Source organism: Amblyomma maculatum, chromosome 9, assembly GCF_055883805.1.
Source record: "Amblyomma maculatum isolate TAMU_Amacu chromosome 9, ASM5588380v1, whole genome shotgun sequence".
NCBI classification, from domain to species: domain Eukaryota; kingdom Metazoa; phylum Arthropoda; class Arachnida; order Ixodida; family Ixodidae; genus Amblyomma; species Amblyomma maculatum.
In genome coordinates this window covers 58,902,380-58,919,986 of record NC_139352.1, presented here as the reverse complement: position 1 = coordinate 58,919,986, position 17,607 = coordinate 58,902,380, and the positions used below count along the sequence as shown (strand labels likewise).

At 44.3% G+C, this 17,607-nt stretch overlaps 1 protein-coding gene across 2 annotated transcripts in view; it reads right to left on the bottom strand.

The window, feature by feature from the left end:
• The window catches only part of mle (dosage compensation regulator mle), a 57,728-nt gene that overhangs the window by 27,231 nt on the left and 12,890 nt on the right, over positions 1-17,607 (bottom strand). For both annotated transcript variants that reach the window (XM_084578810.1, XM_084578811.1), the window contains 11 exons: positions 17,127-17,173; positions 16,200-16,336; positions 14,571-14,669; positions 12,599-12,763; positions 7,821-7,898; positions 7,597-7,716; positions 6,887-6,958; positions 4,597-4,738; positions 3,345-3,427; positions 2,592-2,748; positions 10-113 (listed from right to left, as the gene is read on the bottom strand). In XM_084578810.1, coding sequence (XP_084434936.1) covers positions 10-113; positions 2,592-2,748; positions 3,345-3,427; positions 4,597-4,738; positions 6,887-6,958; positions 7,597-7,716; positions 7,821-7,898; positions 12,599-12,763; positions 14,571-14,669; positions 16,200-16,336; positions 17,127-17,173 — 1,204 coding nt within the window. The remainder of the gene's footprint in view (positions 1-9; positions 114-2,591; positions 2,749-3,344; positions 3,428-4,596; positions 4,739-6,886; positions 6,959-7,596; positions 7,717-7,820; positions 7,899-12,598; positions 12,764-14,570; positions 14,670-16,199; positions 16,337-17,126; positions 17,174-17,607) is intronic.

Below are 17,607 nucleotides of genomic sequence, written 5' to 3'. Positions count from 1 at the left end.
ATTATTCACCTCAGGTTCGTCGGTCTCAATATCGTCATCCTCCCTCTTGCGCTTTTTTGTGTTTGGTGGGGGCACGAAGTTGACCAGCTCTATGCAGTCTTCCAGGAACAGCTCTGGGCAAAACGAGCGAGGCACACCCTGAGAACTTCAGCCACAATCAAGAGCTGAAAGGCGCTAGCTGCACTCTTCTTGCAACGCGGTTACTCAGCACAGCACCGCGCCACATGGCCACTTCCATTCTGTGCCAATCTACTACTAGCTGTCGAGTTCAATGCAGACCAAACGGTGCCAATATGACGCAATAAGAACTGGCCTGATAGGCCACTTGGTTTACGGCAACACAAGAAGAAACAATGTGAAAAATGAGGCAAGAAAGAATGAAAGTTGCATCTGTTGCTTCCAACGCCTTTTGTTTCGAGTTGCCGTTTAATTGTAAAGGAATATCATGCATGACTTCCAATAACTATAAAGCTCGGTGGGCACAGGCTTTTTTTAGACACACCAAATTACAAGGTTGTGCAAAGCTTGTCATGCGCTTCCTTTGTGTTTGAAGACCACCACAGTCAAGTATTAGACTCATGGGAGGCCTAGAAAATATTTTAATTCTTTTTTAAAGTTGGTCGAAATGCTCGCTCTCGCATTGCAGACTCATCACTAGCACATTGACTGTGACGTAGGTTCACTGAAAAAGACCATAATCAAGTATTTGTGATGTCATTGCATGGTTTTCTGACGTAAGAGACGAAGCTGATGGTCAGTTCGTTTCGGCTGTTCTATTGCACCCATGATATGTATACCAGTGTGGCAGCGTTCTAAAAGTTCTAACGTGCGGACAGCACGATGGCTCACTGCATCCAAAATTATACTGGATAGAAATATTCATTTATTAAAAATTTGCGAAGAGTGCCGCCGATGGCGCGGCAACGGTTGGCAGACAACATCGCTGTCGGCTGTCGTAGCAGAGACCGGACTGGCTGGCGGCGCAGCAGTGAGGCAGTGTAGCACTCCTTGGATTTGTACCAGAAAGAAAAATGTTATCAAGACTGCTGATATACTCGTGCAACAGTAACATGCCTGTACAAGTGCAGAGCCTTCGGCAAAAGTGCCTCTCTTGGGGCGCGGCAGACGACGAACTGCGTTGCTCTCTGCCTGCCCTACTGGTTACTAGGCCTAGCCAGTTTCGCCAAACGGCATTTTGGAATGGGTCAGCGATTCAGCACTGTAATAAAGATTAGACTTCCAACACCGCTTTAGTATATTAAGAATATCTCATAATAAAATAAGCTTGATAAAACATGTGTATAGTGACTGTCCTCAGTCGGCCTAATTTACTCTCCACAAGTAGTGCCAATGACTGTTCAGGGCAGCTTGCAGCCTTGCTCAGCGCATCGGGGTCACACCGGCATTTCGTGGTGATTGCACGATGTAAACAATTGTCAATTTCAGTTCACTGTTGCCAAAACTATACTCGACCATTTTCATTCGCTAAAATTTGTGAATTATCTCTCAACAGTCGCCAGATTCGCACGCATGAAGCAGCTCTCAAAACGGCGTACGAAAGCGGTTCCTTGATCAGTGCCATTCGAACTATATACTTGCAAGCATTTATGCACGCTCCTTCATAGTCAAAGCCTCTCCCACTTTTTATTGCCGCTGGCATAGTGTAGGAATTTGGGCAAAATAGTAGCGAAGCGAGCGGCCGACATCAGCTGTTCGCAGGCGGCTACGGCATGTTTCCGAACAGTTTGTGTCAGTGTGGCGTGACAGGATCGCCAAAATGATGCAAACATCACGTTTACAGATGTAGTTGACCAACTAAGCCATGAGAGGATATGGCGGAGTCACACTGCAAATAGAGCAAATGACGTGCCTATTTGTTGACGTCGCAAGCTTTTGTCCACGTGACATTTCAATGTTATGTCTTCTATTTTTTGATGTCAAGTAAAAACCAGGCAACTACGAACAGGAACTGAAATTGCTATGTACTAATAATACGGTAATAAATTATGTAATGCGATTTTGGGCTTCTAACACCATGCTCTATGCTTACAGAATTGCTACGCTCTATTTACAACCCAAATGTACAGCCTAAAAATTTGGTGTCCCTGCCGAAATCCAATCAGCTGAACTGAACCGGATTGTGCAACGCGGCCATTGTGGTTACCGGGTGTGCGCCATGCAAACAGTCTCACGTGACCTGCGGATGGCAGGCATTAAAATATCACTTGCCACAGGAAACTGTCAGTGGATCCTTGCACTAAACTTTGAGGTATCAGCAAAGCAGTTTCCAGTTATTATTGCATCTTTACCCACTACTTCAAGCACTCTTGTCGAAAACAAACTTGTCTAAAGTGTGCCATCTAGTGTGACTACTATGTACATTTCGCTGTTCTCAATTAAGTTCACTGCCAATACATAGCTTCATCCAAGCAGCTTGCGCCACAGTGTTGGAAAGAACCTAATCAGAGTAACCATGGAGTGTACTCGTGCTTAGTAAACCTCAACTAGAGCAAGCATGTCCATTAAAAAATAGGTGCACATCAAAGTAATTAAAATAAGAAAAAAGATATATACATATTATCAAGAGTCACCTTGTACGGGATGTGCCCGTCCCTCGACCTCAATGACGGGGCAGTTGTCAAAGTAGGACTGGAACAGTGTCACATCGATGGTGGCAGACATCAGGATGACACGCAGCTGGGGGAATGCTCGCACCATGTCTCTGATGACCACCATGATGAAGTCGGTCTGCAAAGTGCACGGCAAGGGAAAAAATGAGTACAGAGAGTCGGAGACTCTCCTTCACAATGTAAGCAGCATCTAATAGACAAAAATTCAGAAGCTGGACAATTTTTCTGTCTTGGAAGGAACAAAAGAAATGGTCGTTCAAGTAATGATAACAGCATGAAAAATTTATTGCTGACGAAAGCAAACTTTACGTCGGCAAAGGTAATTTAAAAAGGACGCTCGCTGCAACCAGAGACCTCGCTACACAAAAACAAAGTGATCTGTTTTTCCTACGGCAAACTGTTTATGTAGTGATGTCAAGCGTGATGCAGTACACATGCCAACTGTGATGAAAGCAGAGAAAGGCCATGGTTGCTAAGGCAACGGCTCGTATTCTGTGGCCCCAATCAGGTCACATGTGACCTCTGCGCTCTCGAATATAGCGTACTTTGTACCAGCACTACACTTATCATGCAGTGCTATCACCACATAGAGATGGCTTATCTGACTGCCCGTAGAATGACACGGACATCGTGTGATAATACTCAACATAAAAATTAAATCAACGCTGCTGACTGAGAACAGAAATGACGTGCAAACTGCCTTCTCTAACTTACATTGACGTCTCGCTCGTGAATCTCGTCAATGATCACGTGCGACACTCCACGAAGTCCGGCTTCCAACTTCCTCAACAAGACACCTGCACATAACATAGCGTGCTGCCACAGCTTTCTTGGCACTCCCACTGCTGCAAAGCTGCTAAAAATAAGTTTTACTACACATGAAATTAAATTAAATTAAATTTATGACATGTTCAACCATTCAGTGCTACTTGCATAGCAGCAATGTGATACTGTTCTTTTATTTTGTTTCGTGCCCCGTACAACTTCACTATAACAAAGTTCGACTGTATCAGCAATTACAACAAAACAAAGCAATAAACAAATAAAAACAAATAACATTAAAATCCGCGCATCCATTGCAATTATATATGCTTTCCACGAGCAAGGCATCATGTTCAAAACAAAGTTTTGAGAAAACAATCTTTAAAGTGCCAAACTAGCATACACTGCCAATGTACATTACGTTGTCTGGATATTTATTTGGAGCACTTATGATTTGCTTTTGGGTGAATTATTTCAGTACAAGAGATAGTGAGTGTCGAAGATTCCAAATAGCCGAATTCTCTAAAATCAACTTTTTTTTTTTTTTTTTTTTTCAATTCTCGCGATTTGATCTCCACGTCCCCCCTTAATGTTAATGCTAGGTGAATGACAGCTGTGCCCCTTGTACAGATCGGTCTTCTCTTTCAACATATGTTTTTCGCTTATAGAGCTTGATGCTATCCTGCTGTAAAAAAATGCTGCACGCTTGTGCAGCTGCTGGACCTAGCAGTAGGCATGAAACAGCAGTGCAAAATAATTTTCCCCATCTCTCACACCCCACTGCATATAACTGAACAAATGATTGCCATTCTTTAACCATGCATCATTTTAAGACAAGATCTGCTTTTAGTGGTTGCTCCTTGAATATTTAAAAAAGGAATTGAGCCTAGAAATATTACAATAAAATCTAGATATGCACATTCTACAAAATTTAAAGAATATGCAAGCCAAATTTTCTCCTGACTGGACAACAATAAGTATACAAAAACCATGTCTGGCTCAAAATAAGTTTCAGAAAGTTTTTGTTTCGACAAGATCCTCAAGAGTCCAACATGGACCTCGTGGGATCAGGAAGGAATTCACATAAATAAATTTGACGATCTGGAACTAGCCAATGCCAAGGCTTAGAAGCATTTTCCAATAAGTGCGTAATCACCAGCCCTTGTTGTACACAGAGATGGCTAAGCACTCAAAAGGCACTCACCAACCGTGCAGAACAAGATGGATCCGTAGGGGCGGGGCAGCACAGACTCGAATCGTACGCTGTAGCCTGCACTCTGCCCAAGTTCTTCCGAGCGTTCTTCGGCTATACGTTCAGCAACAGAGACAGCGCTGATTCGTCGCGGCTGAAACAGGATGATGTCAGTGTAAAGAGCCTCAGCGCAACAGCTTTTGCTAAGGCAACCATCAAGACTTGCCAATTTTATAAGCTTTATACAGTCGAACCCGGATATATCGAACTTGAAGGGGATCGCGAAATATTTCGATATATCGATAATTCGATGTACAGAAATCAGCTTGTGACGGCACTTACAATGCGAAAAAATGATACCGTATTTGTCGCGTAATCAACCCACCCTCATAATGAACCCACCCTCCACTTTTGCACCCGAGAATTTGAAAGAAAAAAAAAAAAAATGCTTTAAGGCTAGCTTGCTCACATGCAAGCGATCTCAGCGACAGAATGAAAAATTTCAAACTTGTTGGAATTGCGTCCCTCTCGCCGCTCGAGCCACCGCGGCAGCTCAAAACAAGGTTTCTGTGTCGCCGCGGCAGAAATCGCAAGCGTTTTCGCTTGCATGTCGATGGCGCGCGCCACTCCGTTTAGGTTGTCTCATCTACAGCTCATTTCTTGGCAGCGTGCCAAGATGCTGCGCAGCGATAACGTCCAGGCGGGTTTATCTTTGATAGCTCCTGCGGTGGCGGGGAGCCAACTTGGCAGAGTGCCCGTGATGGCTTGATTGCACAGGTCTGGCTTGACTTATCACACTGCGCTTGGGGCGGGAGTCATGATCGCAGCAGCTGACCGCGTGCTTTCGTTGATTCCTACATGCAGGATAAACGACTCCCGCAAACAAAAAAAAAAAAAAAAAAAAAAAAAAAAAAAAAAAAAGAAATCTGCTGCTTTAATTGTTTGAACAGCACAACAATTAGAAAGGATGACTAAAAATAAAATATAAAGAAAACAGAGCTGCCGCTCCTTAACATCCGCAGGCGCCATAGCCACGTCAGCCGCCGCATGCAGAGGGTTCGCAACACACACTGGAGAAAGTGTTCGATGTCTGTCTGAAAACGGGCCGAGCTGACTTGGCGCATGCGTAGCGCGTGCTGAAGGAGAGAGAGAGCTCGGCAAAAGAATGGGCACAACCACACACATGGCTTGTAAACGTCATGTGTTGGCGCTCGGGAAACAATAACTGCAGATGCGCGCGCCTTTGGGAAATGGGCGCGGCGCTGCCCAGACCAGCCGTCGCCGAACTGTCCCCTCTCATTCCTTCCACGCGTGGCTTGAAAACGTCACGCGGCAAACGGCCAAGGGTGATGCGATCGTCTTTGGGGAAGGCACACTTTCCAGTGCGTGGTGCGAAGTTCGATATATCGAACGACCGGTGAAATTAAGTTCGATATATGACGCGGCTTTTCTATACTTTTACATGGGATTTTCAAGGAGATATTCCGTGAGTTCGATATAACCAAAATTCGATATATCCGGGTTCGATATGACCGGGTTCGACTGTATTCTACATGTCTAAACAATCTTTAACTGGTTTCTTCAAGTGGCTTGGCTAAGAATACAATGACTTCCAGGTGCGAAAGCGAGGAAATTCCTGGGATAAGTTGCATGGGTATGTTTCCAATTCTTTATTTAATTGTTCGGCATTCGCCATTTTTTATTTTTTTTTTTTTTTACTTTCAAATCGTTTTACCTGAAATAACCTCTGGTTTGGAGCAGGCTTCCTTTCCCATTTACATATATTTTTTTTTTCTTGAGAGCTTTACAATAAAAGGGTAAGTTGCTAAGAAAAAAATGAGAAAGGTTCAACGCTGCTGAACCGAATGTGGAGCGAAAGCATTAGCTGCGGGTGACCGAGCGTTCGTCTTCCACTTCGTCCTCTTATCCTTAATCTTCTTTTTCATCTTCTTCCCCTTTTTCTCCTTCATCTTCTTTTTCTTCTTTGTCATCTCTTTTCCTTCTTTGTTGTCTTTTTTTTTCTTTTTCGTTTTCTTCTTCTTGTAGCTACGCCTCTTCACGATGTAACTGTGGTCACCCGAGGTCTCTCTTTGGCTGTCATAGTGTTGATTTTGCAACAAAAAAATCTGTGCCTTTAAAACTGTTATCGTCTGCTTCAAAAGAAAGCTCGCAATTCACTCCACAAGGCACGCTCACTTTGCCTGACAATAAAATGACCCGCTGAAAGTGTTAAAACAAATATAAGGTGCTGTCTTGAGTGTAAAAAAAGAATCTGCGCTGCAAAAAGGTTCAAGCAACCAACCTGAGTGACCACAACGCAGCACTCTGCACCAATCCCTTGGTTGATGTAGGAGTCCAGTATGTACTGTGGCACCTGGTGTTGTAAAAATAGAAAAAGAAAAAAAAAAATTCATGTTGATGCGGGAATGAGATTGTGGGTCAAGTGCAGCATGCACTACAGAATGAAGAGACATCTTCACATACATCAACCTCTAACCTTTATTAGAGAGCTCCCTGCAGCATGGCCATAAATCACGGGCCACACAAAAGTGTGGGATAGATTTTGTTGCCAGGTCAGCAGACATGTACCGGCGGCATGAGTTTACTTGCAGGTGATGATGAGCGAGCACGGAGTACAAAAAATTGCGCACCTGTCGTAGCGCCCCGAAAAGCACTAAAAGACGCTGGTTTTAATTCATCCTGCAATACACTGGGTCTTCAAACTAAACAAAACCTCCGAGTGAGCTTTCGTGTTCTCATGAGCATCACAGTGCATTTCTAGCATAAGATATCCGCAAAATTAACCTTGAAAAAAAAAATTTAAAAAATACCTGGCAGGAAGTGACAAGCAGTCCTAAAAAAACACACTGCAGAGAAAGGGTTAATCCTACAAAATTTTTCGTTGGGTCAAGTAAGCACCCATTTCATCACGTCGCCAATCTGGACATTCACAGACGGAATCAACACTCGTCCATTCCCCAAGGTTTTGCGATTGATCATAAAGGAACTTACCTGGGTCGTTTTCCCACAACCTGTGGCGCCCCTTATGATGACAACCTGCGACTGATGGATGGCATCCAAGATGCTGTCGTAAGAGTTGTACACCGGCAGTTGGTAGCGCTCATCCAGCATCTAGAAAAGAAGGCTGGGGCTCACTCAAAAGCAGCCATGGGCAACGGCAGGTCACAGCGCGCTCAAAATGCCCAGGAACAGTGGAGAAGCAAAACTGCGCACACCTGCTTCAGTTTTGCGTCGTGGTCCACCTGGTGGTTGTAGCTATTCAAGATGTCATCGCTGATCTGCTTCAGCGTCATCTGAAAAAGCAAGCGAGTTCACCATTTCAACACGAGACTGCACAGAAGTAATCTTACAACTGTATCTTGGTCATTTCGCCGGCTATTCCACGCCACATGATCCCGTATTTTGTTTAGCGTAAAGAATTTTGTTGGCGAAAATCTTGCGGGTTCTCTCCACACATACCGGCTTAATTTTTTTTCTAGCAGAAGTATTTTAAATTACTGAGTACTTTTAACGGAAGACAGAGAATTGTAGGAACTGCCTAAAAAAATTTTAAATTCATCCTTAACGGGAGAAACGAAGCAAGCATAAAAATGCAACAAAATTGGGGAATTTGGAATCTTACACAGACATGCAACATATGAACAGAAAACATTAATAAATTTCCGTTCATGATAATCATTACGATCATGAGGAAAAAAACGCTAGAAAGCATAACTTCAGCAAAAACCACTGTATTTCAGCAGCTAAAAACCCCTGCTTAATATATCAAGAAAAAAAATTAAACTAAGTACAGTTGAACCTCGATATAACAAGCCTCACTGTAACGAAATTCACAATGTAACGACTCTTTTTATTTCCCAATCTCTCTCCCAATGAGAACCATGCATTTTTTTCTTGCAATTTAACGAAGTAGTCTTATTTATGCCGCACTTTCAGCCATTGCGACAATGGAATGATAACTAAAACTAGCCGAGACACATCGCATTTTGCATTTGCCCGACATCGAAGTCAATTTGAAGAGAAGGTTCAATAGGCGGGAAGAAGTAATTTTTTTTTTTTGCAACATTTGTCCACACTTCTACCTATCAGTCGTCAAAGAAAGCATGCGGTCAGCCACGACACAGGCTTTTAGCATCGCTTAAGGGAAGGCACTGAGCAACCGAACCAGCCGAGCAAGCCATCGCCCGCACTCCTATTAAAGCCGCTGGCACACTGTCAAGTGCGCCCCCAACCCCAGCACTGAAGCTAATGCGCACCATTAAGTTCTCACTGCACGGAATCTTGGCGCCCTGCCAAGAAATACACTGGACTGCGACGGTGCGCACGCACAACGGAGGGATGAGTTTACTGGAGTTTTTCTTTTTTCTTTTAAGTTGTCAGCGGCCAAAATGGGAGGCAAGTTCGTTACACATGTAAATACGGTTACGTGTAGGTACGCATATGTGAGGCCTGAAGAAAAGGCTGCAGAGCAAAGGTAGCTGCGCCCGTGTGGGTGAAGCGCTCGCTCTTTGTTCACATGAAGAAAATAATGCTTTTGCGTCCATTTACTATCTCCCATTATCCTCCTGATATACAAAACAGCCGGTACCCTTGTTAGCTTAAACTTTAACTTGAACTTTAACTGTCAACTTGAACTTTAACTTCGTGCCGCGGGTGTGAGCTCCTTGGTAACGATTGCACAGGTGCGGTGAGAGCCTTAGGCGAGTGCTATCAGTTTCTCTGAGACGGTGCATAGTGTGGCAAGCCGACAACACGCACAGGGCACGGAAATGTTTGCACTATATAGCAGATACAGTACAACCTCGTTAATTCGAAGTCATCGGGACTGCGAGAAATCTTCGAATTAAGCGGGTTTTCGAATTAACCGAACACACCAAGAAATAAGACTTAGGCAAAAAATTCGTTGCAGGAACGTGTTACCTTTATTCGGCACATTTTGAATTACGACTGAAAGTAATCAGAGATGCTGGTTTGCCGCGTCCGGTAGTTTGCGGCTCCTAAGGTCATGCTCTCGAGTTGGTCAAATAGACTAAACATCTCTGAACTTCCACCGCGGCACTCAACAAAACTGCGGATAACGTTCAGCGATCCGATAACTTCACCAAGAGCAGGTGCTCGAGGAGGCTCGTCGGTGTCGTCGTCGCTATCGTCGCTGTCATCGCGCATGTTCGTACCAGCAGTGATCTCACTCCCCAAGTCAGAGTAGCCAGTCTGCTCTTCGCTCTGAATGTTGATATACTCGGCGAAGCCGACTGCGTTGGATTCATCCTCTGCGCAGAGCGCATTGATGTGGTCGCAATACTCTGCTCCTTCTTCGTCAAGAGTAGTAGTACATGGGTGGTCTGCATCGGCATCAACAGTGCTTTCACTGGAAAAACCAGCGTGTTCAAAACACCGCCTGATCAATGTGGGCTCCACTTGTTTCCAAGCGTACACCATGAGGCATATGGCTCCGAGGAGGTCGATGGAGTACTCCTTGCCATTGTCGTAGCAAAGGAGCATGCGCTTGAGCAGGTGGTACCGATAAATCTTCCTAGGCTTCCCCGTCTTCCCGACGACCAGTAGCGGCAGCTTGTGTTTACCGCACATGTTTGCGCCGAACAGCACAGTAATCCTGTCCTTGGCCTGTTTCCTACCCTTGATGGCGGTGTTCTTCACTGCGAATGTTTTTGTTGGCAGCATCTTATAAAAAAGTGCAGCCTCGTCAAGGTTGTAAACGTCGTCTGCACCGTACTCGCTAAGCAGCGGCGCCAATGTGTGGTTTCTCCAATCCTCGACAACGCTCTCGTTAGTGCTGCCGCTCTCACCACAGACGGTGAGAAAGGTTAAATTATTGCGTTCTTTAAAACGGCAAAACCATCCATTGCTGCACTTAAATTCCTCATGCCCAAGTTGTAGAGCTAGGTCGTTGGCCTTCTCCCGCAGTAGCGTTCCACTGACGGGAAGGTGGGCAGCGTTTGCTTTCTGCAGCCAGCGAAGCAGAGCAGCTTCCACATCTTGATACGTGGGAGCCCGCACTCGTGACCGCTTCGAAGAATAGGTCTTGCCGTAAGCCTCTAGTATTTTTGACTTGTTGCTCAATATTGTGGACAACGTCGAGAGGGGCACGCCATGCCTTTTGGCCAACTCGGTCTTCGAACAAGCGCTCTTGCCTGCTTCCTGGATCAAGCAGAACTTCTGCTGCAGCATTAAAGTCTTGTACTTTGGCATTTCTGCACTGCTACGGTCACAAAGCTAGCACTTCTGCACAGTCCCGCCCAAAAAAACGGCACAGTAGCCGACCCCTAACCACAGCGCACAACACAAAGAAATGGCGCAGGCGAGACCAGCGCGGCGGTGGTGGTGGCGTACTTGCAGCGTCGGAGGCACAGGGGAAGAGTGGGCGAAGCACACCAAGGGATGGAGTGGGGGCGAGGTCACGTGATAAAAACCGGTATGCCCGCCGTGTTGCAGTGAAGCACGTCTTCTCCTCTGCAGGCGCGTGTTTCGGCGGTGCGCGAGGAGCACTGTGGACCGATTTTTGTGCAGAGAGTGCTCCGGCTGGGGCGCTTCGCCTATAAATCATCACCATTACTATGTGGCTTTGCCTCGCGGCTCCGTAGGGCCGTCGTTTCGCCGGGTTTGCGGCGAAACATGGATCAGGCATTGCCGCATAGCAGTCCAAATTTTCGAATTAACCGGGCTGGCGCAGGCCGCCTGTTCGAATTATCCGGCCAAATTTACATTGGAAAATACGGGACCGCAGAAAACCTTCGAATTATCCGAGATTTCGAATTAACCGGGTTCGAATTATCGAGGTTGTACTGTATTAATGATGTCTGGGGTACTGGCTATGCGCCGTAGAACTCAGACGGCTTGTGTGGAATCTGCATAGAAGAGCAAATGGGTCGGCAGTGCAGCAGAGAGCCTCTCTGCTAATGCAGACAAACCTTCGCGAATGGCGACGTGCTCTGCTGTTAGAGAAGGAAGGTGCGTTGCCTTCCAACGCACCTTGTTAGCACTATTATTTGCTAAAATGTGTTGCATATTTCCTGAATTCGTAATTTACAAATTCCCATCTACTAGCAGTGTTCCACTAGCTTGTTACTTTATTTGGGCAGCTAGAACATGAAAACCTCGACGTAACGAATTTCATAATTTAACGAAATTTTCGGCTGCAAGTAGGAGGTCATCATACTGAGGTTTGACTACTGCTACAGACCTTGGGCCCTGTCCAACACAGAGATAAGGAAAGTTTCGAAAGGGTATCATTTTACAAATGCCAAAAATCACAATTTGAAATATTTCAACACTGCCACATGCAGAGCCTATGCTACGAGTGGATGGCACTGCGGAGGCTGCAGACAAAGTGCAAAGTGACTCAGTGCATCATATCTGAATATATAACTGCAGATATAAACCGGAAAAAGGGTTCTGTCATGAATAAATGCCTCTACAAACCTTGGCCTCTGTCCAGAAACAAAGGAAGTTTGAAAATGGTACCTTTTTTTTACATGATGAAAATTATTTCATTCGAAATTTTGGTGCAACCGGTCAGCACACCGAATGTGCTTCAAACAGATGACACTGAGGAGACTGCATCCGAGTAGTACACCATCTGCACCACATCGGAAGTTGGTGATTTCGGGTGATGAGACAGACAATCCTCATGCCAGTATCCCGTGAGTTGCGTGCTGTTCCTGACGCCAGGGTTTTTCCGAATCAATGTCAAGTCGTCTTGGCCGCTGCTTATGGACCGCCACAGTGGAAAGCCATTGTTAGCGTTAGGCAACACTGACCACCGAAATTTGATAACGCGGCCTTGTAATGAATATTCTCCACTAGAACATCTTGTTCCATAACCTCTGTTCCATAACAACAAAATATACTGTTATTATTGAACCTTGGCAAGCTCAATGTAGCCCGAGTGGTATTTGAACGAACCAACAGACAAATAAATAAGCAAGCAAGCAAACAAACAAAAGAGAAATGGACACCCTTGGCCCAAGCTTACTGTAGCCATGGGGCCCTCGTCAATATTGCATGATGTCCAGGGGTTCCAGTTTTGTTGGGGTGGGGACCAGGGCACCACCCCTCCTGGTATTGGCTGGGATACAACTTGCTCCGCTTCCAGATGACGTGGCACTTTGAGGGAGAAGGGTTCGCTCAGCTTCTCAGCCTGTGCGGAAAAGGCGTGCAGACAGATGTCAATGCTGACTGGCGGGGCTCTTCTGAAGTCTCATGCTCTGATGACATCACTGAGCCCAAACCTCGGAGCTATGTCAATGTCAGAACAACAAGAAAAATTAGCGTGTGATTTAGCTCTGGTTAAACCTGGAAGGAAGCGGAAGCTTCTTTTGCCAGCTAGATTATTCCCCTATCATGCGCTATCAGTGTAGAGACCTACATTATTGGGGACACTTAAGCTCATCCTTTAAGGGTACGACGTGAGAACTTAAGCTACCACCCATATGTAAAGTCCTGCTTTAATCAAGCCGTATGGACGTGCCAGCGTGTCCTAGGGGTAACGTGAATGCAAAGAATTCTGGTAGGCTGGCTCTGATATCACCCTCCCACTTGAAAGGAGCGACCAGAGTTGGCAGCTCCTGCTCTTGGCATAGGGGTAACGTGAATTCAAATGCCATGACAGGCTGACTCTAATGTGACCCTCCCACACGAAAGCAGAGACCCGAGTTGGCGCTCTTTCGAGCACCCACCGACACTAACGCTGCCGGGAAAAGCACAACAAGGCAGCAGGAGTACTTCAGTACGCCCTTATTTAGGCAGGTACTTGATTGGAAACTTGAATGCAGTCTCGGACATACTGTATTACATACATTTAATCTGACTGAGGCTACACGCAATGATGATAAATTAAATTCTTATTTGAGAATTGAGAATGGGGGTACAGAGCAGATCAAATTTGTCCAGAGCGCTCTACTGGTGTGCAGCAGAGAAAGAACTGCCGCAACCTCCCTGATCCTGGGAGAAATCATATAATGCATTTTTCAGCTCGCAATAACAGCACTGCATATTAGTCCGAGGTAATACAACAAAGTAGCATATATGTAGGCAAACACCCTGATCCGTGAGAAGGCTAGCCGCATTCTTGTAAACACTACTTTTCTTGAACACACACGGCTACTTTCCTGAAATACAAGATACCCAAAGTGGAAGAACACAGTAAAAGAAAAATTCTAAATTTTTTTCTGAATCTGAAAAACCTGATGAAAACTATGAATACGCACCCAACCATTCTGATGCCAGTCCTCACGACCTCATTCCATTTCCCATACAATGCACAGAAAAAGTGAAAGTACATGCTACCACATACGCTCAATTAGAACAATGTAAAACAGACATGACAAAGCCACACAACAGTGCTTTCAAAATGTTCTCGTGATTTACACCATAGAGGTCTCAATCATTTTACAAAGCTGGTTTACCTGATTTCTCACACTTCACACTTAAGTATCATCATTTTCTTCAGGTTTTCTGATGAGACTGTTTACATATATTCAAGAAACTGCCTGCGCTGTGCAGGAGGCCGCTGTAGTGGTGGCTGGAGCCCCGTCAAGCTGCAAACACTGCCACTTTTTCTTTGCCTGTGCAAGATGAAGCTCTTCGTTGATAAAGTACAAATCTTAATGCAGCTGCTTTCTTACGAGCGATGCACTTGTGCCCGTGTGGTTTGAATGACTTGGTGGCTGCGCTAGAGCGCCGGTGCTATACCAGTAAAGGACATATATTATGACGAGGCTACCTAAAAGTTATATAAAATAATATGCCTCTGCCCGTGTGCTTCAAAATTTCATTTGACTTCCTTTGCACAGCACTGCTTCAGCGCTCTAGATAAGTGTCATTTGCTCTGCTGAGACAGCCATTTTTTGCTGCTGCTAAAAAACAGTGACAGGCTCTGGTGAGTTGTGAAGCCAATGGCATTCCACCAGCAAACCAAACAATACAAATAAAAAAAGCGCAGTTACGTTTTCCGGAACAGTGACTGTCTCGATGCTCAGAGCACTGATGGTTTCCTGCAGTTCCTGCTGGACCTCTGATTTGAGGCTTACTTCATAGGGTTCCAGCTGGAAAAGAGAGAAAAGCGCATGAATTTGGCTTCTTTGTTTGTGCACGTAAGCTATATATTGGTTTGAAATCTATTCATCACTCAAATAAAAAAGAAACTTCCTTGCTAGACAAATTAAAGAAACGGACTGATGATGCAGGCTAGCTGCTTTAGCTCAGATACAGGAAAAGCAATTATACAAAGCACTAGCAAAAGGACACAGAGGAATGCGTAATTTTTGTGAGCCCTGCATGTTATTCCTCTATCTATTCTTGATGCATGATGACCAATGAATTCCTCAACATCAATGTCGAAGAATTCACCGATGTCCACTACTGATTTCTCAGTAAACTCTCTACTACATACGCATCGCATTTCTGCTGAGTTCCTGGTGTACAGGGAATGAGCAAGAGGTGACAAAAAAGTGCCTTGCACACTCATTCTTTCCTAATGACCACTGTAGCAGATACAAAAACATACATTAAGCAGGCGTCTCAGGACTGGATTCATGTGACAACTTCCATCGCAGGCCAGCATGTAGCACTCCGTTTTTCACACATAAGATGTGCCTTCCTACATTCCACGCACATGCTCAATTGGTTTTAATTAGGGATATGCAAACATTCGAAACTTCGAATACGAATCGAATATGTTTGTTATTTGAAAAACTTATGTTCAAAATTTTTGAATATTCGAAAATCACCGAACTTTCACTGTACTGCGCACTTCACCACGATGCTTGACAACTCGTGGACTATGCAACAAAGCATCCTCAAAACGCAACAGAGCCTTTTTGTGAAGAGAGATCGTCGCTTTCGAGCAGATAGATGGCCTCCCTTAACGTGTATGCGACGCAAAGCTCTTGAGAAACCGTACTATGATGCAAACGGTTTTTAAAACTTTTTCAGGCCCATTCGATAATTCTTCGGTCCCTTAAAGGCCGAACTGACAAGCGTTTACTGTATTCAGCAGCAAAATGACAGCTCCATCTGGTTCCATGCAGGTCATTCCTGTTAAAAAAATTGTTATACAGGATCCTGTATAACATCTGCACCAGATTTTTCAGTATGGCATATACTTCTATGCGATTCTAGTTTAACTTTACTTGCAAATACCACGATACCACGTGAATGATGAAGTAAACAAGACAATGCTAGCTTTTTTTTATTTATTGCAGTTTTTTTTTTTTGCTGACCAAACGTTTGATATTCTAAAGAATTTTTTTCTCCCATATTCGCAATCGAATCATATCCGAAAACTTCAATATTCACACAATCATAGTTTAAATCCCTATCAGACAAAAACTGGTACAAAAGTGGTAAGCATCTAACACACATTGTGGGCCGAGTAGAGATTTGATCATCAGGCTTATCCAGGGTGAAATGTCTGTGAAATCAGTCTCTGACACCCTACTTTGAGTGGAAAAATATCTGGTAGCACGGTGCTTTCTAGACAAGGTTACCCTTGCGCCAACATCCGTCATGATCATCACCACTAGTCTTCTATTGAAATATCTGAGTGTTCTCAGCCTTTGGAGTGGATGGCTCACCTTGCTCTCTGTCTTCTTCTTGGCGACCCCCGTGTAGGGCTCGATGACACCAAGGTGGAACAACTGGCGCACCAGGGACAGGGCGCAAGACTTGGATGCCGTCTGCTTGTTGGAACCCTGCTCCCTGGCATGGATCTCTGAAAATATGCGCAATTCCCTTATTTGCATAGTCGACGCAATGTCCCGAGGCTGCGTGCGGAATGAAGAAACAGCGGCATGCGGCAAAGCCACCAAACACTAGCCTAAAAATAACAATTCAAGTGAGAGGAGGAAAAGAAACGACGGCTTTGGGGTTGAAAGAGCAGTATTAAAATATCAAATGCATCATAAAAAAAGAAGTGGAGGACAGAATAGATTTAAAAATCTTGCAACCAGCTTGTCAGACAGCCCATTCCAGTGCTTCAGCATTTGTATAAAATGAAAAAAAAAAAAAAATCACTAAATAAACATAATATAATGCTGTCATGGGATATTTACAAACATTTAAGGTTGGACACAACATTGCTGACAAGCGCTTACAAAATAAATTTTATCATTACAAATCATGTAAAAGAAAAGCGCTGGACCAAGGCTTTTTCTTCTTTAATGCATTCGAATGCAATTATTTCGGAGGTGTTGCGTATGAAGGCCCTGACTTTACAAGGTTACTGACAGCTGAACAAATAGTCTCAAGCTACACGTCAGTTCTGAATTGAGGATAGTGCCTTTCCTAAGCAACTCTAAAACAATACAAAAAAAAAGTACATAGGAGTATACTGGAAGGCTCGCAGATGTGCTACCAGACTTTGAAAAGTGAATGCTGCTTCTTCAGAACAGCAAAGCACATAAATCACATTTCTACTAAGTACTAAATTAGAGTCTCAGAAGTAAATATCATTATTGTCCCTTATGCAGTGTTTTACAAAAGCAAAGATTACTGGTACTCACTCATGTTCAGCTTGCGGACGAAAAATCCCATTTCTGCAAAAAAGGTCCTGAGGAGCAATAAAACAGACAGTAAGAGCAATGCAACTAAATTTAGAAGGCAAAGTTTCATATTCCAAAAGTGAAACAGTTCGCTTGCAGCAACTCCACATGATCACTACAATGGATTTTCATGACCTCATATCATCCAAGTGGTATCGTTTAGTCACTAGCATTAGGACTAATATTGAAGTTCCCTTCCAACAACCGCAGCATATTGGCTTCTAAATGCAGAGGGCGTTATGACTCCACTAAATGCAGTACATTAAGCTTGTTAAAAGACATCAGCACTATATAACCCACAAAAGGATGTAATGAATAGGGGTTTCCTTACAAGGCATGTTAAAATGGAACAGTCTTCAGTGTTTTCTTTATTAACCATTTGACTAGTCCAGACAAATACACTGTTTGCAGCCCTGCGGTCAATCATCATAATAGATAATTG